At 38.5% G+C, this 20682-nt stretch overlaps 4 protein-coding genes across 5 annotated transcripts in view; 2 read left to right on the top strand and 2 right to left on the bottom strand.

The window, feature by feature from the left end:
• The window catches only part of LOC100875591 (uncharacterized), a 27054-nt gene extending 19012 nt beyond the window's left edge, over positions 1-8042 (top strand). Inside the window, exons 3-6 of the mRNA XM_003700373.3 lie at positions 1496-1550; positions 4655-4814; positions 5257-5428; positions 5655-8042. Of these exons, the coding sequence (XP_003700421.2) occupies positions 1496-1550; positions 4655-4814; positions 5257-5428; positions 5655-5744 (477 nt within the window). The 3' untranslated portion in view covers positions 5745-8042. The remainder of the gene's footprint in view (positions 1-1495; positions 1551-4654; positions 4815-5256; positions 5429-5654) is intronic.
• und (methionyl aminopeptidase und) lies at positions 7611-10681 on the bottom strand. Its single transcript, XM_003700372.3, has 6 exons — positions 10514-10681; positions 10152-10232; positions 9501-9832; positions 9038-9442; positions 8659-8926; positions 7611-8540 (listed from the first exon to the last, which is right to left on the bottom strand). Exons 1-6 carry the CDS (start codon positions 10656-10658, stop codon positions 8335-8337), a joined length of 1437 nt encoding a protein of 478 aa, XP_003700420.1. The 5' UTR covers positions 10659-10681; the 3' UTR covers positions 7611-8334.
• A 382-nt stretch (positions 10682-11063) lies between these two features.
• On the top strand, positions 11064-14868 carry gammaCOP (coat protein (coatomer) gamma). The gene is made up of 7 exons (XM_076541245.1): positions 11064-11162; positions 11290-11440; positions 11711-12815; positions 12889-13468; positions 13584-13900; positions 13977-14175; positions 14271-14868. The coding sequence occupies exons 2-7, from the start codon at positions 11401-11403 to the stop codon at positions 14655-14657; spliced, it is 2628 nt and encodes an 875-aa protein (XP_076397360.1). The 5' UTR covers positions 11064-11162; positions 11290-11400; the 3' UTR covers positions 14658-14868.
• A 2879-nt stretch (positions 14869-17747) lies between these two features.
• snsl (snustorr snarlik) lies at positions 17748-20557 on the bottom strand. Of its 2 annotated transcripts, none has more exons than XM_003700449.3 (6): positions 20135-20557; positions 19494-19621; positions 19032-19112; positions 18740-18867; positions 18503-18661; positions 17748-18410 (listed from the first exon to the last, which is right to left on the bottom strand). In XM_003700449.3, the coding sequence occupies exons 2-6, from the start codon at positions 19549-19551 to the stop codon at positions 18192-18194; spliced, it is 645 nt and encodes a 214-aa protein (XP_003700497.1). In that variant the 5' UTR covers positions 19552-19621; positions 20135-20557; the 3' UTR covers positions 17748-18191. The 2 variants fall into 2 exon arrangements, with proteins under 2 accessions (XP_003700497.1, XP_012154246.1); XM_012298856.2 differs by having other exon boundaries at positions 19494-19633; positions 20135-20554.
• Positions 20558-20682: the final 125 nt, after the last annotated feature.

Below are 20682 nucleotides of genomic sequence, written 5' to 3' on the forward strand. Positions count from 1 at the left end.
CGAGAAGTCGATCTAATACCTGCGTACACGATAGTATTTTGGCTTTTAACGGTAAGATCTTGAAGACCGATGAAAAGAGTTACGTTAAAATGTTTAATAACGTGATACAGCTATTAATCGCGCCTCGTTCATTTTTTACTTTCGCCCACTTTCACTCTCTTCTGCACTGTACCGATTCAGTGTCGTTATAATTATACGGTAATATTTTTCTTTTTCACGCAACGAACCTCGTTTCCGGTGAACAATTGCTTTCCACAGGTCGAAAGCGTCGCGAGCGCCAATTAAATAGTCGATACTTATGTAAACGGTGTTATATCGCGATATAAAACACTTGCATTTTAATTATTCATACAATGAAAACGGATAAAATTTAGGTCACGCATGATCATAAACTTGAAGTAGAAAATTAAACAAATTTATTCGATCTTCGCTATTATAAACCTCCGCGTTTAATTAAGCTTTCAAACGTATCATTAACAACTCAAATTCAATTTCAATTTCTTTTTACATTTATATTTATTACATTTATATTCTGAATATTCGAAAATTAGAATACTTATTCGGTCAATAACCAGGAAGAAAAATTTCGGTCATTGAAACATCAACGGTTTAGAGTAACAAGATACTCCTTTCACGATTTTCCTGCGGAATTCGAGCGTTATCGAGCGTTGATATCGAAAACGGAAGTTTCCGCGATAACCACAACCGCTGGACACGAAGTGCACCAACAAAATCGTTTCGATCGTGTATCTGTCATTTAAAGAGAAAACAGAAAAAAAACATCTCATCGAGGTTGTTTGCCGATTAGCGATCGCATTAGCGTTTTTGTTGCAACCGGTTAACGCGAGTCTTCGGAATTCGCGACGACAACGCTGGTATCGCGGTGAAATCATCGATGACGAGTCACGAGAGAAACTGTATAACGTTTACGAGGATCAGACTTTCGATTCTTTCTTCGGGGCAATTTAGCGTGTTTACATTGAAAATCTGCTTTGTTTCTTTCGAAAATTTGTTTAATCGCAATATTAAAAAAATCTGTGACCGACACGAAATATTACGTATAATAAGTAGCGACTACACCCTGGCACGTTGTCAGCGTTTCTCCCCGAAATCGATTCTCTCCCTAATTCTGATTCTTCGTATCAAGCAAAATTTCAGCCTTAATTTATGAAAACGTGGCAAAACGGACACGTTACCGTTGTCAAGAGATTCTCTGTAAAACGAGAACAATAGGAAGCTTTCGTACAAAGAGGTTCGCGTCACGAAGAAAGGAAATGTCCACTTTTTTCCGATTTGTTCTTACAGCCATACGGCGGAAAATCGTTTTCCGGTAAATTTCCGCGACGGAAACTTCAATTATCCCCGTTAGCGGAACACGCATTAGCATGCAACTGGTTTAGCGGGGTTTTCGAGGCGGAACGCGCGCAGAATGCGAATTTTTTCCCATCAATAACTGTAGCCTGCATGTCCGTTAATCAAGTGTACGTGTTTTCAGGTGATCACTAACGGTGTGAAGAACGAAACGGACAGCTGTCACGGCTTAACGAACGGTGAGTCACGCGTCATCGATGCATCTCTTAGTTCCTAGTTACAATTTAACAATGATTCCCTCCTAAATACCCCTAACTGGCCACAAAAGGCGGCGCGTTAGATCCGTCTTTGATATAGTTGTACCGCGGCGCGGCTTTACGTCGGTACGCTTTGCTTTCATTCATCGAATCCCATGCTGAAAAGCACTCTGTCGCCTGCCTCGGTATTGTACGTGCCCCTTGCAGTTAGCGATCACTGCGGACGTTTATACTATAATAACATATGTATAAAATATGATAGCACCTCTCGCTGTACCAAGGACAACTTACGAAACGTCGAAATTAAACGAAAACGTTAAAATTTTATAGAGTTCCAATTTCGCCAACTGGAACAAAACTGAAGTCCTGGAATTCATGGTTTAATTGCGTAAAGATATTCGTAAAGATATCTCATAAATTATCGTCGTTAAATTTGTCTAAAAGCGCGTAATAAGATGCTAGCAATAAAAACTGTTCGGTAAATTTGACGATGGCAAGGATAAAAAATTGACGCTCCTCGTTAAATCCCTCTTGGAATAATCGAAAATTTATGTAAATTTTTCGCGGCAAATCCGACAAATCGTTACAGCCCTGACTTTGCCCTTCGGTCATTATCATCTGTCGGAGGAGCGGTCGCCACATTTTCTCACGCTACTTCAGCTGCTCGTTGCTCGCGGTGCAATGATCTCCCTCTCGTATACCCGCACATCTGCCTCAAAATTACATCCTGACCGGCTCCGCATTTTTATTCTGCCCCCACTTCCTCCCCCTTTTTAACCCTATCCCCCCTTTAATCAGCGTTTCCAGCTGAAACAGACAAATCTCCGAGGAAAATGCACCGTCCTGGGACATAATCGACCGATTTACCGTTTAATTACCGATTAACGCGTTTCACCGGTAACCTACTATCTGCGATACATTCAGAAGTTTTTGTCTCGGAGAGTATAACAGACGTACACTTTCTTTAAATTGCCCACTAACAGAGCTGTAAGAACAACCTCGAAATTGGAAGTTTTCTTCTTGGACATTGCAGCGCACCTAATGATAATAGAGGAGTACCATTAGTGTGCACCTGAAGATAGCGATATAACGAGAACCTATTCTACCGAATCTGAAATATGTTATACGTATTACGACTAGAAACCAAGACAATAGAGTTACACAATAGAGTTATTCATCGTACCAAATAGTCTTAGAGTGGAATTGACGAAAAAAGGAATAAACGATGTAATTCGTTTCGTAGCCAAAATCGTTACTTTCACCGGTATTCGGTTTCGCAGCGTCTTAAACCATGGTTTTAATGACGGACATAGGAAAGTATCCGCATCAGCGTTTCAGAGAAACTGTCCATTAATGTAACGGTTCTTTTTCTTAATATACCTATATAATCACAGTATTAATTAGATCGTTCAAAACTGATCGAATAATTGATAGATTTATAGATGATGCATGTAATTTTCGTTTTCGCATAAAATTGTTAGTGCGTTGAATGACGCGCGAAATGTAAGATTTACGACAAATATTTAAAATCAGGTCGAAGAATTAAATTCTATCGCTTAATTGTACAAAATGATAATTATACTATGTTGGTCGAAGAAAAGTCGAACTTTTATACCGTAAAGATTCCTGTTTTTGTATGCGAGTGTAATTTTCAGCGCGAGGTAGAAATAAGACGAAAAATAGATTTCGCTCGCCATAAAATCAACGCACGATAAGAAACAAGTTTCAGGAATCCTCAGGATAGCGAAACAGTACCGGAAGAAAGATGTGTTCCAGCTGCTCATAAATCAGCTACGCTATCCGATAACTTTCCGACCGGTATTCGCTCGAAGTGTGTTTCTAGGATCATTCGTGCTTCCTAGAATCTCAGAAATTCGAAACGGTTTATCGGTTTCTCGCTAAACGTTTCGATAATGCACGGTAGAAAATTTAGTAATCGTTCGATTAAAAGAGATCCAAACAAAACGCGCTTTGAAGTAAAACACAAAACTATGTTATGTTTGTATCGAACAGCGTCAGATACTAATTTTAGCGATAATAGCGCATGATCTAGTTCCTCGCGCAGGTCGAGAAGAGGAATTCGGTTTAATGGAATAAAAGCGCGTTGTTTACTTCACCTTGAGGGCATAAAGGTAGCAGGTACGCGGCGTTCAGTGCCGCGGTACTTTTCTATCCGATTAGCAGCTATGCGAAGCCCCACGCAAAAGTATATAGAAGTCGGTTGTTTGATACGGTTCGGCCGGAAATGGCTGGCAGTGTTATCCAGCGCGATGTGCGACGAGGAGGGTTCGGTGAGGGCGAGAATCGCCTTACTCGAGGGTGAATAAAGTCTCGACCACACGGTTACATTCGCATTCGCTCTAGTAGCTCTAACTCTAGTAGCTTAGTCGTCCGAGATGCTTACCTTCCAGCTTTCTCGCTTCTCCTTCTTTTCATTATTCTCGCAACTTTCTTACAACTAGTGGAACGGCTACTTCACCGTAGACAGGAAGTCGACGCGATGCTTTATGATTCTCCGGAGTGTTTTTTTCAAACGTTTGCTCACGATTTAAGTGTCTCGTTAAGTCGCTAAGTGTATAGACTATGGACACTCTCGTTTCTTCGATTTCATTCAAGTTTCGAGTGGACGTTTAAACACTGTTGCAACATAATCATCCAGAAATGCGTGCTTCTCAATTATATTTACGTTCATTACGTTTATCGATGTGATCGGTGCTAATTGAAACATTTTCCCGTGTAATGTCGCCTACTGTGTAACCCCTCTTTATAAAAATAGCGAGAACGCTTCGAAACCTAACCATCGATCAGAATTGTTTATCTATGTCTTGAGTCGTCATCTCTAATCGACACTTTCCCTTCTTTCACGGCGATATTTTATCCATTTATAAACAGTTTCTTCGAACGCTTGTCATTCGTATTTCGATACTGCAATTGTTCGCCATTTAAAAAATTGTGTGATTTCAAATAAATTTTTGCAACAATTATGAAAATGGAATCGTTGTACGCGCGATCGGTAATAGATTAGAAAATAATGATGCGATTACGTTATGCGACATTTAAACATTTCACGATAAATTGTTTTTCAGGAAGGAAAATGGCACCAGTGCTAGGTGTACCACCTCCGCCACCACCTGCCCCTCACATGGGACCAGACGGTTTAATCTTACCGAGAAAACCATACAACCCCTACCTCACCTCTAGCAACCATAAAGACCTCCGTAGGGAGCTGTTGTTCAATCAGAAAGTGTAAGTCCTTTCTCTTCTGCGTATCGCGTTCGTGCACGGAGTAACAGGTGCAACTCGGTCCAAATAAACGAAACCGTTAGAGAGAGACATCGATCGGTGTCGACGCTATTCGGTGATCGAATTTTCTGCTTGACTCCTTTCAACCCGTTAAGTTATTCGAGACTATTTATAATACGCCGCATATTTACCATTACGACGGTAAAGAAACGCGTGTCGAAACAATTCGCACGACTATCGTAGAGTAAATCGTTTCCTGTTAACGTCCTCGTGACTAATTCCCAGCCACTGGCGCTTACACCTTTAAAAAAACAGCCACCGGTCTAAAGCCTATTCAATCGAGACGTGATTCGTGCACAGTTTTTTCTCATCGCGGCGATTTTCACGCGTGCAGAAGCGTGGACGCGTAAATTAGCTAACCACATCGGTTTTCACTTTCTTTCAGAGGCAAAAACGTGCTGAATCAGAAAAGCGAGCTACAACGAGCGCTCGAGAAGCAAAGAGAAGCTGCGTCCAGGAGAGAGGCTGAAAAGAATCGAGAGGAGAATTTTAAAGACGATCCGAGAACGGCGTTGCAAAGAGCCATCGAGCAGAGGGCGAAGCACATCGAGATGACAGTGAGTTTCAATGATCTTCAGACTTATCCCGTTTTCTTATTTCAAACATGACCGTCAAAAGGCTCTCAATTTGCCACGCGAGTGTCCAGTTTTCCGAAGAAAATTCGTATATTGAATTTAGATCAAGATTCCATCTATATCTCTGTATTTGTCTATAATAGCTGCCGTTATTAATCGTTGTAATAATAGATCTTATAAATAAATAAATGAAAATTTCGTTGTTCAGTTGGAGCAATCGCAAGCAACCACGGAGCCACCGAGCAATCTGTTGGCTACGGCAAGAGCGAAGCTGAGACCACGCACAGATTCTCAGTGAATTGTACAAACGAAGGAGAAGCGAAGAAAAAGAAAAAGAAACGACGCAGAGAAGAAGATCGATCGTGAAACGCGATGAGTAACGCCGTCGTGCGGGAGAGCAACGATCGAAGCGTTGCGTCGCGACGCGGAGCTTTATCGCGTTTTCTTACTTCATCCTGTACATATATATACGTAATCTGACAAGAGCTCGTTAGAAACAAAAGAAGATTATACAATAACTCGTAACCGTAGATGGAAACGTTGTAGCGTGATCTGTCGAGTAACGCGATTGGAAGTAGGAAGAAGAAAACGAATCGTATCTGTCGATAGGTTTCATTCGTTCTAGGCGTATCTTGACTCTTTCGCTTTAAGGAACGTATACATGTATACGTTGACAGATGAGTCATGTACGGAGCACATCGAATAATTCCAATTAATTCTTCCGCAAGTCACTCTTCGACTTCTGTTTTCGATTGAAACATGACTTTTATTAAAGAGGAGTCTACACTCTATAAAAAGAACTTGTCACGAATAAATTTGGTGGTCTTAAATTTGAATATTTATGATAAATACCAGTGATCGCCTGAATTATTCGATCTACGTATAAATAAGCAGATGACAAGATAAGTACTGCACGAAAGTGATACTATTATATTTGTCTTTTAATCTTATCTAATGTACATTTGTTATTCTTAATCCTCTTATATATGGTTCAAGCTTGTGAGAATTTCATATTTAATTTCTGCGCAGTTCAAAATATGATATGCAAAATGATTTAATAATTGTTAACTCCTTAAATGCTGTGTCATCCATGTTTAGTAGTTTCAGCATGATAAAATAAGAGAGTTGGAAGAAAAAATTAATTTCGATTGTTCGATGTGCCCTGCTAATAGGAATTATATTTTCTATCACACGTTTTTCTATATTAGGGGAACTAATTATCAGAGCCGCCAAATTATAATGATTCAACCTGTCATCTCCAGAGCGTTGTTTCGATTCACTGAGCAGTGATCGTTGTCTCGTACACGACAAACGATTAAAGAATATAGCGAAAGGGATAAACATGATACGCTACCTAACTCGTGCGTCTTTCGTGTCGAAGTAGACGATTGCCTTACTCTTCCAAAGTCGTCACACGTGTACGCTAGACGATTCGTCGACTCGTTTTTATATATAAATGACATTAGTCTTGTTAGATAGTTTAGTTGTAATGTTGTAATCCACGATTCGCGTGGGAGCAAATTTGTATTCGTGCGTGCGTTCGAACATGGCCTTTTTAAATACTAATTCTAGAAATCGTCGGCTCTAAATATTGTCACGAAAGCTGACAAGTTTTATCAAGGCCATAGATATCCTTAGACCAACATCTATCGTGCCTACGTGAGTGTACAATATTTGATATGAGATTATGGTGCACCGCGTTCTCGTTACTTCATTCGATTACCCAAGAAAGGACAAACGGTTAAAGCTAAAAGTGCGCGAATGATCCCGAGCCTCGAAAGTTCGGAATCTCCCGCATCTCTGATCGAAGCTCGTGACGAATAGGCCTTTACGAAGCGCTTTCCTTGAAAACGTAGCCTATCTGATCATTGGCTCGGTTCAACATCTTGTTACATAATAGAACTTTCTCACGTAGAGACAAGTACCGATATTTAATTAATAATTAGCCACGAAGAGAAATAAGAGAATGAGATCCAGAGATAAAAAAATATGTATAAAATGTATAAGTGTCCTCCAAGGTTATCATCGTGCCTGAATTTCTATACAAAGACTAGACCTAAATATATCAAGTGCAGATCATTTTATCACAATAGATGAAATCGGTAGACTCGGGTACCCTGGGACCATTAAACTCGTAGCGATTAAATGGAAATACAAGTTCAAATAGGTTGATGTAGCAGCATTTATTATATTCCATTGTTCATGATTCAAGAAGAAAATAAAACATGTGTTGTTATGTCATACCGTTTTAATCGATATACTCGTAGGAACGTCGTAAGTCAACGCCTCTGTAATAGTCTCTGTAGATGTTCTTGAAAGAAATGACATTCGTTGACATTTATGTACGCCATCCGCAATGGAAGGGTTAATAAAGTACACTCGATTCTATTGTTTCCCTAACGTAATACATATAACGTACAATTACATGAAACAGTGAGATAAATGATTAGCAAACTGAGATACTATTTGTAACTTTGAATTCTAGCACTACTACATTAAGTGCATTCGATTCTGATCAATGCAAACCAACCGTAATAGCTTGAATTTTCATTGGTAACAATTAAAGTATTAAATATATTTTATTCGACATCGAAAATATTTTTTCTTTTCTTTCACTTTCACCCATCCACGGAATATGATAAGTTCATTGAAGAAAAAATATTGAACACAATTCTGAATGAAATTGACTTCGATTATTATAGTTACGATACTTGTGCTGATCAAAGAAAAACAATGAAAATAAAGTACTGTTAGGTGATATAATTAAACATCGCGTTATCAATTAGTAACATTTATCGTTAATGTGATTTTACACAGACCAACTTGTACATTCCCAGACAAAAAGTATCGACGAGTATACGTAACACGGATTCAAAACAATAGACATTTTAGTAATCGTCACCACGGGAAATTACTTCTTTACATGTTGGACGTAGAACAAGGGTGTGCTCAAACTGAGCAGTGTAACATCCTTTCACATCGGCCAAAGGTGGATAAGCTTCGACCGCGCCTTTATCGCACAGATCCTTCAAAGCCATCTGATACTTTGTACAACCAACGCGATCCAACCATCGTTTACAAAAAGCCAGAGTACCTAAAATCACAACAAATACAACGTTTTAACGTAGAAATTCTCCAAATATGCGATTCGACCTACTGCAAGTCCGTGTGAATAAATGAGAAATGGAAATTTTTGATAAATAAATATTTACCGAAATGCTTGTTGATCATGTTAAGCAATGATTTACTGCTTTGTAATCTCAGCGGAACAAAACCGGCATCGAAGCTCTTCATGTAATGAGAACAATCTAGATCGTCGTGTACAATTCCTCTTCCGGTGGATCCAAAAGTCTCAATCGCGTAAAATTCATTTTCCTCCATTCTGGTAGCTTCACCTCCCTTAACTATTGGTACAGTTTTTCCAGCATGAATACGGTACGGAGCAATCGAATGGCCGTTAAGATTTCTTATGGATTTCACCTACAAAGTAAAAATACATATTTTAAATCAACTCTACAAACAGATAAAATAATATGATATGAAATACGAAACTAGAGAAAAATTTACGCAATACGGATGTTGTGAATATACCTGATAAGTTTTACCATCCAATTCAACTTCATATGACTCCATAACTTCTTGAATTGCAGCACCAACATCGCAAAGTTGAACATCTATTCCAGCTGCTTTAATTCCGGTATTCGTAGCATCTCGCACTGCTTCAATAAGCTTATCGTATTTCGGATTAAATGCCAATGTAAATGCACAGTCGATAATCCGGCCGTTTATGTGTGTACCAAAATCTATTTTGGTAACATCATCATATTCCAAGACAGTTGGATCACCAGCATTTGGTGTATAGTGAGCAGCGCAATGGTTTCGAGAACAGCCAGTTGGAAATGCTAACCCGGCTTTAAATCCATCTTCTCCTATCAATTTTCTAGCCGTATTCTCCAATTCGTTGCAAATCTCTATCATTGTCATTCCTGATCTCACCTGAAAAAATTACATGGTTATAAAATCTGTTTGTATTGTCCTCTTAGTTGTAACATACCCATTTCATAATATATTTCCTTGTTTGCCTATGAGCTTCAGCCGCCTGTCTTGCCTCGTTATATATATCATTATGCATTCTATCAAAAGCGCGTGCTTCCTCGCTTGAAAAACGTTCCTTTGCTGTTCTATCGTCTACTCCTGCTGCAGAAGGATGATCCATTATTTGTCCTACCGGAAAGTTTCCATCAGGAAATAATTCTGATACAGGAATGGATGGTGGATCTGTTTGCTGTTTAACACCGCCAGCCTTGCCACGTGATTTACGTTTCTTCCTTTTCTTTTTGGCATCTTCTGTATCCGCATCATTCTCTGCTGCTTCGGTACCACCATCTGTGAAACGATGTTAAATGTTTGAACCATAGACAATAAAAGAACACGATAACTGTTTAACAGTTCAACATTTTGTTAATATCAAAGTTATAAAAATTTAAATGCAAGAAATATAATAGTTTTATTACATTAAGTTTTAACTATTTGTCTTACGATTCTTCTTAAATTTTGTTATACATTTGTTTATACCTCCTGATATTTGTTACAATTTCAACATACTAGTATGCCATCTGTGTAAATGGTCAACGTAGCTTTGAAACACTAATATATCATCTATTGCAAATGAATTAAATCTTTTTTCTTTTTTTAATCAAATTACCATCGCCTGCTGTATTGTCCTCTTTTGCTTTATCCTCCTCTACTTCTCCTTCTGGAACGTCTGCGCTAGCTTCACCAGCTCCTGTAAAAAATTTGAACGTGAAGTAAATGATAACAGGAAGTCTACAAAAACAGGTACAAAGTGACTTCCGTCGTTGATGGTTATATCTTATAATTCATTTCATTTGACGAACTTATAATTTTATGGATACAATTAAGCAACAAAAACCGAAATGAACTATGAGATTATGAAAGTACAGACTCTTGATCGAAAATTGTAAAAAATGAATATACGAAGCACATGATAATTCGTGAACTTGTGTAAACGAGTATACACCCAATAATACACATTAAATAACACACCGGCTTTCTTCTTCTTTTTCTTCTTCTTCTTCTTCTTCGATGCTTCTACTGCACCAGCTTCATCTTCTTCGTCAACAATTTCATCCCTTTCCTCGTTTACTAATTTTTCCGCAGATTTGCCGACTTCATCCAGTACAGCAGCCATTTTTAAGAGGAAGCCAAACAATCCTATATCGTAAAATCGTAAAATGCCTAGTCGGTAAAACAGAAATTTAACAACTTTATTTTCAAACAGAGCTAATAATAGATGCGTGCATTTACATGTATATAATGACAAACGAAAACGTGATCAAATGGTAATTTGCGAATTCATTCGAATATTATTTGTGAACGTTTTTTATAACTCCATTGGTTTTAATTGTATGCTGTAAAAGAATAATCCCATTAATTCCTTACGTTGACCTACTAGTATTAGAAATTTAGAAATTTTCTGCGGTGGCCTTCACTATGGCTCTACATTGAAACTTTATATGCACCATATTTAAAAATGGTATTGGACATTTTTTTCTTAAATTTTATTCGATATACTTTGTCCACCGTGTATATGACCAATGAAGTGGAAATCGAATGATAGTGGGGAACCTGTTGAAAGTGGCTAAGTTATGCAATTTGAGTATGATCTATCGTGGAATGTGAAACAAATAAATAGGTGGGTGTGTCGCAAGCCGCGAAATTTGTGGAAAATTGATCTGTGGTTCCATCTTGAACAGATATTTTATCGGCAGTAGATAATAAACAACTTTCACTGCAACGATATGTTCAATGTGTTCGTACAGTTTCAGGTTTTTGCCACTGTACACGGCGGAGTCCGTTGTAATGGTTCCCATGCGAAGGAGCTGAGCTGACGTGTCCCCTTTTTTCCAGTTTCCCGGTAGTGGTTTTACAAAATGAATGCTTTTAAACGCGAGAAAAAAGAGGAGGAAGATGGTAATCATAAATAAACATTGATCCATTCTCATAACTTTGAGTTTCTTAGCAAGATTAGAAGAATCGAGTGTATCATTATGACAGTTCCTTGTAAACAGGTTTAGACGATTGTTCATCGTAGAAGATAGATTTTCTTCAATGAATTCTTTTATTTCACGTAACTTGAGTTCCCCTTTTTGCAACTATGAATTTAAATACACCACTAGAACAAGTAATTCACAGAAACTAAATTGTAGTGTATAATTGTTCACATGATTCTTATGTCCTTAGGTGGGGGAAACCAATTCCAAAATCTGGAGAAGACAACGGTTCTTCAGGAAGCTCGCACCTTCAATGACACTCCAGTTAATCCAAGAAAATGCGCGCACATTCTTACAAAAATATTGTACCTCTTAAACCAAGGAGAACAATTGGGTACAATGGAAGCTACCGACGTGTTCTTCGCTATGACAAAATTATTTCAATCCAGAGATGTTGTACTGAGACGATTGGTGTATTTAGGTATCAAGGAACTAAGTTCCGTCGCAGAAGATGTAATTATAGTTACATCTAGTCTGACAAAAGATATGACTGGAAAAGAAGATTTATATAGAGCTGCTGCCATAAGAGCATTATGCACTATTACCGATGGTGGGATGTTGGCAGCTATCGAACGTTACATGAAACAAGCTATTGTTGATCGTTCTCCTGCTGTTTCTAGCGCAGCTTTAGTTTCTTCGTTGCACCTAACCAATGTATCTGGAGATGTTGCACGTAGGTGGGCAAACGAAGCTCAAGAAGCATTGTTTTCCAGTAATGTCATGGTTCGATATCATGCTCTGGGTGTGTTGTATCAAGCACGCAAATCAGACAAACATGCTGTAGTTAAATTATTTGGAAAACTTGTTAGAGCAAGTCATAGAAGTCCTTATGCCACGTGTATGTTAATCAGAATGGGTCGTAAATTGTTGCCAGACATTGTCAGAGGAGAAGATGAGATATTAAGTTTCTTCGCAGCTTGTTTGCGTCATAATTCAGAAATGGTAGTATACGAAGCAGCATACACTTTAGTCAGTCTTGGAAGAGATACTTCAAAAATACAGGATGCCATTAGTGTCCTTCAGCTGTTCTGTGGGTCTCCTAAGCCAGTGTTAAGGTTTGCTGCCGTTAGAACCTTGAACAAAGTTGCCATGACCCATCCAGCAGCAGTTACAGCATGCAATTTAGATTTAGAAAACTTAATTACAGATTCAAATAGGTCAATTGCTACGCTTGCAATTACCACCCTTTTGAAAACCGGGGCAGAAAGTTCGGTGGATCGTTTGATGAAACAGATCGCTACTTTTGTATCAGAAATTTCGGACGAATTCAAAGTGGTAGTTGTACAAGCTATAAGGTAAAATTATATTGTGGACAATTTTTGTATCAATAGGAAAAATTTGTTTTTATTTTTTTATATTATTTCACAGGGCTCTGTGTCAGAAGTTCCCTCGGAAACATGCTGTTCTGATGAACTTTCTTTCAGCCATGTTGAGAGACGAAGGAGGGCTCGAATATAAAGCAGCGATCGTGGATACGATAATCGCCGTTATGGAAGGAAACGCCGAAGCCAAGGAAGCGGGCTTGGCCCATCTTTGCGAATTCATCGAAGACTGCGAACATATTTCCCTGGCGGTTCGCATCCTTCACTTACTTGGCCAGGAGGGGCCAACTTCGAAACAACCATCTAGATATATTCGGTTCATTTATAATCGGGTTATCCTGGAAAGTGCCAGCGTACGCGCTGCAGCGGTCACCGCTTTGGCACGTTTCGCTGCAGCCTGCCCGCCATTACTTCCAAATGTGTTGGTTCTCTTATCGCGCTGTCAATTAGATTCCGACGATGAAGTTCGCGATCGCGCAGCTTACTATTGCACTATACTTCAACAACAAAATGATCCAACTGTTTTACCTTTGGTACAACCCCCTCTTCTCTCTGTACCTAGCTTAGAGAGAGCATTGAAAAATTACATGCGGACACCAATGGACGAACCATTCGATATCTCACAGGTAAAGGGAATCGTTATATCCTTGCATTTCAATATTTATTGCCGCAGTGATCCCAGGATCTCCGTAACTTTGAATCCCAGTATTCCTAGTTCTAATTTCAATCGAAATTCTATAGATACCACCGGCTCAAACGATAGAGGAACCGACACAAGTGGAAATACAAGCTACAGTGAAGCAACAACCTCGTTTAACGCGAGAAGAAAGTTTCATGGAGAAAATATCACAGATACCACATTTGTCTATGATTGTACGCGATTCATCGTTCTTCAAATCTTCGCCAGTCTTCGAATTGACGGAATCAGAAACGGAATATAACGTTAAATGCGTGAAACATACATTTACGGATCTTCTTGTGTTGCAATTCGATTGCGTAAACACTCTTTCCGACCAGTTACTCGAGGACGTGAGAGTAGCGGTTGAACCACCTAAAGGGTAATCACGCTGTGAATTATTTTGTTAAAAATATTGCAACTTACGTAAAACAGTATTTTGTTGTTTGTGCTTTTAGCTATAGAATCATGTGCGAAGTTCCATGTCCACGTTTACCATACAATGAGCCAGGCACAACTTATACAGTATTAAAATATCCAGAAGATGTTCATGCTAGCGTTGCTACTATTCCTACCACTTTACGGTTTATGGCTCGTGACTGCGATCCTGCAACAGGTTTTCCAGATGTTGAACTAGGATATAACGACGAATATATGGTGCATATTTCTCTCGTTAAAATGATTGTCATTGAAACGCGAAACGAAAGTGAACTTTCCTATAATGTGTATTTTGAAATAAATTGATTTTTTAGTTGGAAGATTTGGAGGTGACATTGGCAGATCAAATCCAAGGAATGGGAAGCGGTGGATTAGATTTCGGTACTGCGTGGGAAGTAGCGGTTACAAAAGGATACACCAAATTGGAAGAAACATTTGTATTAGGACCATCGGTCACTACTTTGGAAGGCGCGATTCAAAGCTTGACAGGATTTTTAGGCTTGGAGGCTGTAGAGCGATCTAATCGAGTACAATCGGGGGCTACTTGGCATCTTTTGTTACTTAGCGGCGTTTTTAGAGGAGGAAAAGAAGTTCTTGCTCGCGCAAGATTAGCGTTATCAGATAGTCAAGTAACGATGCAACTTTCTGTACTATGTCAGGACCAAGAAGTTGCCGAACTAATCGTTTCTTCGGTAGAATAAATTATTTCCAATATGTCAACTACACGCGTATCGTATGTCAGACGAATGATTTCTTGTATGAAAATCGATAATCTATCCGAAGATCTTTTTATTTTTAGTACTGTAAGCATAATGTTACAAAAAAGATCATTGGGAAACAGGGCTTTTTCAAAATCCCTATTTCTATGTAATACTTTGTACATATAATTACAAAATACTTCTTTAAATAACATTGATAACGCATTTGTTTTATTCAACACCAGTTTGTATCGCTTTTATTCGCACATTTAAATTAGAATATAAGAGCGGTACAAAGTGCCACATCGCTGACGGATACACTTTTTCTATCACCAAATACCAGATTTCCGCAATATATGTAATATATGGTCCTACCATTATTAGTCGTACCGTATACTGTAACCGTATGTAACTTCGCTGTGGCGTTGACTACTCGCGTTTACTACTTGACCAACCACGATCGTTTTTCTTTTTACGTAGTTCCTACGGCCACCGTTATGAAATATTAAGTGCGTGGTAAAATAGCTATCAAAATCGAGATTTTATGTCGGTATTTCAGATTCTGCGACACGAACAAAAGTCACACGAGTGGCATATCCTATACATCACCAATATTAGTATTTCCAAAACGCGCGTTTATGTAAAATTGCTAAACGTATATTTATAAACTATAAATGTATACACGATAATGAGTATGCAAAATCGTTAATTACTCACTTTCTGAGCACAATCTATGAACTTTTATGATTAAAGAATGTTCAGTGATTCCCTAGTTACTTTCTCATATCACATATGTTCACATTTTTATTGTAAATAATTAGTTATTAATTAATAACCTAAGGCTAGCCACGGTGACAAACGGTATATACGAGGACAGTTTGAATAATTAATTACACATTTTGTGGATATATTTTCTGCACTTTTATGATTGAAGAATGGTCTGCAATGTATTATTTACATGGTTCGATCATAAAAGTTCATAAATAATGTTCGGATAACGAGTAATTCATTATTTTGTGTCAGCATTGCGATACGTATATAAGCCGCCTATATCAATTCTATCGCGAATGCAAAGTGCAATATTTCGGCACTTTGGCGACGTAGTATGGTTCCCGAGGCATTTAGAAACAAATTTCTATTAGGGTTTGATGCGTTTTGATGCCTAATAAAGCCAGGAAATCAATTTTTGTCGAATTCGGTCGAAAACGGTACAGGTGGCGCCATCTAGCGGTGAGCGGCGGAACTACGAAAAACTAAAATTTCGATTTTCTCGAAAACTAGGGACTTTTCCGAAATTTTGAGATATACAAATTGTTTCTTGTCGCCTACGGAATCGAACGAATGTAATTATAGCCTGCTAGGACAATTATTAAGGAAAATAGAAAAATAACCCATTTCATGGACTAAAAAATTGGCGTCCATCTAGCGGCGAAAGTTGGAACTACAAAAATATAGAAATGCGATTTTCTCGAAAATTAGCGAACTTTGAGTACTTCCGAGACTCAAAAAGTGTTACGTGGTCGCATTAGAAGCAAAATAAAGCAATAGAAGTTTCCTGAAAGCTTTAACAAAGAAAATAAAAAAAAGGGCATTTTATGGAGAAAATTTGTGGCGCCATCTAGCGGCGAAACTGCGAACTAAATTGAAAAAACGTATGTCCAAACACGCGTTAAGGAAAAACATATAAAGTAATATTTCGCAATTTTGACGACGTAGTATGCTTCTTTAGACATTTTAAAGCAATTTTTGTTGAATAAGTTATTCATTTCTTAGCCTATTAAGCCCAGAAAATTAATTCTTATTTGACCCCTCTACTGCGTGTTCGGACATACGTTTTTTCAATTTAGTTCGCAGTTTCGCCGCTAGATGGCGCCACAAATTTTCTCCATAAAATGCCCTTTTTTTTATTTTCTTTGTTAAAGCTTTCAGGAAACTTCTATTGCTTTATTTTGCTTCTAATGCGACCACGTAACACTTTCTGAGTCTCGGAAGTACTCAAACTTCGCTAATTTTCGAGAAAATCGAATTTTTTTATTTTTGTAGTTCCAACTTTCGCCGCTAGATGGACGCCAATTTTTTAGTCCATGAAATGGGTTATTTTTCTATATTCCTTAATAATTGTCCTAGCAGGCTATAATTACATTAGTTCGATTCCGTAGGCGACAAGGAACAATTTGTATATCTCAGAATTTCGGAAAAGTCCCTAGTTTTCGAGAAAATCGAAATTTTAGTTTTTCGTAGTTCCGCCGCTCGCCGCCAGATGGCGCCACCTGTACCGTTTTGGACCGAATTCGACAAAAATTGATTTCCTGGCTTTATTAGGCATCAAAACGCACCAAACCCTAACAGAAATTTGTTTCTAAATGCCTCAGGAACCATACTACGTCGCCAAAGTGCCGAAATATTCATTTTTTTATTTTCCTTATATGCGTTTTCGGACCCTCATTTTTTAGGTTTAGTTCACCCGTTTCGCCGCTAGATGGACGCCAATTTTTTAGTTCATAACTGCACTATTTGTAACGGTTTGTTACTGTACATGGGGTCAAAGTTCAAAATTGACCGTTAATTTCCAGGAGTGTATTTCAGCCCAGAGTGAAATTTTTTCACCCCTTAAACCTGGATGGTTCAAGTTGGTCTCGATATGTCCAAGAATATTTTTTGAACAGGGATATATGTATAAAACTGTATATTTATCCGGAAATAGTGTTTTTAAAATGTATGTATCGAATATCAAACGGTGGGTGTTTTGCAGTATTCCCAATAACGAAAATTCCAAGCGCGAGCAAATTCACTTTTTACATTGAAGTCAATGAGGATCAGTTTTTTCGGTGACTATTCCTCCGTGGTACGTCCGATTTAAAATTTTTTTTTCTATGCCCATCTGGATGTGCGTACGCATGCGCGTGCAAAATTTGATGAGAATTGGTTGAGTGGTACAAAAGAAAAATGCGGACAAAGAAGTTGCAAAGTCGAGTATAAGAGTACTCGATATTGTTAGTTTACAAAATCAGTTACTTTGTAAAACAAATAATTACAATATTTTAGTGCGCAGTGCAAAATGTTAATAATATTCTGTTATCGAACAATTAGAAATTTAGCAATTATGATATTTTATTAAAGTTTCTACACCGAAAATATTTTTATTTGTCAACGTTTTTCGTCCTTCAACTATTCGCGCGAAAAATGACAGCTTTCACTGGTTTGACACGCTTTCCCTGCCATCGACAATTACACGTAAAGTCTTTTGGCATAGAGACGGTGTTAATCAATTTATGCTTCTTCTGTATCCTATCACTTTCACTCTTCGTAGCTATAAATAACTATAAAACGAATATCTACGATTTGTTTCAACGTCTGTAGATCGTAACTATATTTTTTAAGCACATGCTCCATTAAATGTTCTTATTCGATAGTTCTTTCGAAAAGAAACTTTCTGACATTGTTATTCTTAGCTTTAAACTGTTTTATTTTAGTACCGAAGCACTAGCTCGTAGTATCCACATAATATACAGGACGAAGGAATGACGACAAGTTATGTCACTCGGCTTTTTCATGCTTTTGTACTTTGTACAATTTCGTTAAGTCCGAGATGGTGGTTTTCCTGTGGTCCAATTTTGGGGGTCGACCTATCCTCAGCGTAGTTTGATTTTTCACGGACAGTGACAAATTTTCATCGACGTCTTCCAACGATGCCTCGTCTTCGGACGATTTCATCGCTTCTTTGCTCCATTTGGTTAACCATTCGTTAGCTGCACTCTGGAGAAAAACATTGTCACTTTTCAAATCCCGACCGATGGAACGTAGCATAAGTAACAAAGATGAAGAATCAATTAAAATTGAAATTTAACCTTCTTGTCGTTGTTTTCGGTAGTGTTCACTTCTTTCAACTTCTCCTCCACCTTTTTCAATCGTTCCAATTCTCTCTGCAATTTCCGTTCCATTTGATACTTTGCAACTGCTTGAGCCAAAGGACCAAGCTCTCCTCGCATCGCTGACTTCAGCATCGCCTATTTACATCATAATGTTCCATCGATTAAATAAGCTTATCGATGTTGAATTATTTGAACACAAAGAAAGATACTTACATCTCTGCGTCTCTTTGATTCGGCGTTGCCGATTGGATCGGTTTCCGTTTGCGGACCCAGCTCCAGCAGTACCTGAAAATCCGCGTGTTGCCCTAACCGGAAACCAACGCCGATCCTCGAATCGGTACCTGTCGCAGCGAACGCGGCAATAAAACAAAGATTAAAGAGAAGAGTGAGTACGTCAGTGAAAGTGGTTTCGTGTAACACGCGATGAACCGTTTGTTACCAACCGCACACGATATTTCATGATTTTTTCAAAGCGTGACACTTTTTCATGACGCAATCGTATTACCTTTCTTGATCGGAGGAATATTCGAGTAGATCAGCGAGAGTATCGTGGGCAGCTCTTCCGGTATAATGAGACTCGTCGCATCTGAAACGATTGAGGTTCATTCATTTATTTCTCAACGAATAAATACTTTCTCTGTCAACCGACTAGTCACCTATATGACGACTGAGACCCAAAACGAAGATAAAGTTATTCGTTTTCATTCGTTAACTTTTTTCAATTTTATGTTCAGTTTTAAGGTTGAACTTGAAGGAAACAAATTGAATGGGGACAGCATAGCGCTTGAAACCTACCATCGGTGCAAAAAGGGGAATTTTTTAAGCTATTCTTATGTAAGCAATTGATTTTACATGGAAATCGCTTCTGTTAGATGTCCGATTGAACTATGATCATGGATCGTTGCAACATCAAAACTAGGCGAAGGTTGAACCTTGCGCGCGCGCGTGTCTGTAAAATATTACTTACGGTCATAAAGAAGCAGTAAGATGCACAGTTTCAATAGGACGACCTTCGTGCTCGACATCTTTTCGTCAAAGAGATCTTGACTACGTTTTCTTCTTCGCTCAACTGTGCAATTGTCGCATGGTTCCCTTCTGGCGAATTTGCTGCGGTTAAAATTGTTCTTTGGACGCGTAGCACAAGTTGGGTACATAATTAAATCTTTACTCGTTTCATTTTTCAGCTTTCATTTTCATATGGCAACGTGCCGCATGCATATTAGATAGTTGGACAGTTATCGAGACGGATCGGTATTATTCGTTTCTTCTGACAACCTTCATTTTTAATGTTTTCATTAGTCAATGCAAGATAGTTTTACTAAAATTTACAAGTCAATAGTAATTAATTTCGTATTGCTCGAACGAGAAAGTAGAAGGTAGTATTAAAGATATCGGAGCATACTTAGCAACTCCGCTTCAATATTTCGAATCGTTTCGAATATCGTTAAAAATGAAAGTTTCGAATTTAAATAATAAGTCAAAAATAAGTATGCATTCAATAGGAATACGCTGTGTAATAGAACGTTCCAAATATTCCCTTAGTCGATATTCGTTTAATATCCGGTGGAATAATTGATAATATTCGGTCGAATTAATCGAGTTACTCACCGATATTTTTTCTGTCGCGTAGTCCCAGTTTCGATAAACGAGCGAATCCGTTGTTTGATTAGACACAACACGCGCACGGTTTGTTGTAGTTACATGAAAGTGAAATCTAAACGGCTGAGCAGTCTGGCAGGTAAGGCGGCGTCGAGCCGGCCTATTCGAAGCGGACTGAGGCCGTTCCGCGATAGAATGCAACCGCGTTACTCGACAACTACGACTACGGTAAGACGGTGCGAGAAAGAGCTGCCGAAAGAACTTCTCCAAGTGAAAGGAGACGTTGGATCGGGGATCGAGGTCACCGAGTCCGAACGACCGCCACTTGATCGGGGATGAACTCTCTCTCCATTTCCTTCTCGACTTCTCCTCCTCCTTTCGTACGCGCCAATTTCGGCTAACCTCCGCTTCCGCCTTCTTTTCCCGCAATTTTCTTTTCGGACGAAAAATGCCTCGCTTTTCTCATTTTCGCTGATACATTAACCCCTATGAAAAATATAATTGATAAAGTATGTACGAACTTTTGATTCGTGAAAGACTTTTTTTTGTTATTCGTA

This window comes from Megachile rotundata, chromosome 1 (genome assembly GCF_050947335.1).
Source record: "Megachile rotundata isolate GNS110a chromosome 1, iyMegRotu1, whole genome shotgun sequence".
Classification (NCBI taxonomy): domain Eukaryota; kingdom Metazoa; phylum Arthropoda; class Insecta; order Hymenoptera; family Megachilidae; genus Megachile; species Megachile rotundata.

Excerpts from the sequence above, each read along its gene's own strand:
- und (XM_003700372.3), bottom strand. The coding sequence starts at position 10,658 with ATGGCTGCTGTACTGGATGAAGTCGGCAAATCTGCGGAAAAATTAGTA. Across the intron at positions 10,233-10,513 it reads GAAAAAGAAGAAGAAAGCCG|GAGCTGGTGAAGCTAGCGCA; the intron begins GTGTGTTATTTA and ends AATTTTTTACAG. Across the intron at positions 9,443-9,500 it reads GGAAATATATTATGAAATGG|GTGAGATCAGGAATGACAAT; the intron begins GTATGTTACAAC and ends TAATTTTTTCAG.
- gammaCOP (XM_076541245.1), top strand. The coding sequence starts at position 11,401 with ATGAATGCTTTTAAACGCGAGAAAAAAGAGGAGGAAGATG. Across the intron at positions 11,441-11,710 it reads GAAAAAAGAGGAGGAAGATG|GTGGGGGAAACCAATTCCAA; the intron begins GTAATCATAAAT and ends TTATGTCCTTAG. Across the intron at positions 14,176-14,270 it reads GATATAACGACGAATATATG|TTGGAAGATTTGGAGGTGAC; the intron begins GTGCATATTTCT and ends TTGATTTTTTAG.
- snsl (XM_003700449.3), bottom strand. The coding sequence starts at position 19,551 with ATGTCGAGCACGAAGGTCGTCCTATTGAAACTGTGCATCTTACTGCTT. Across the intron at positions 18,868-19,031 it reads TATTCCTCCGATCAAGAAAG|GTACCGATTCGAGGATCGGC; the intron begins GTAATACGATTG and ends TCGCTGCGACAG. Across the intron at positions 18,411-18,502 it reads CCGAAAACAACGACAAGAAG|AGTGCAGCTAACGAATGGTT; the intron begins GTTAAATTTCAA and ends GTTTTTCTCCAG.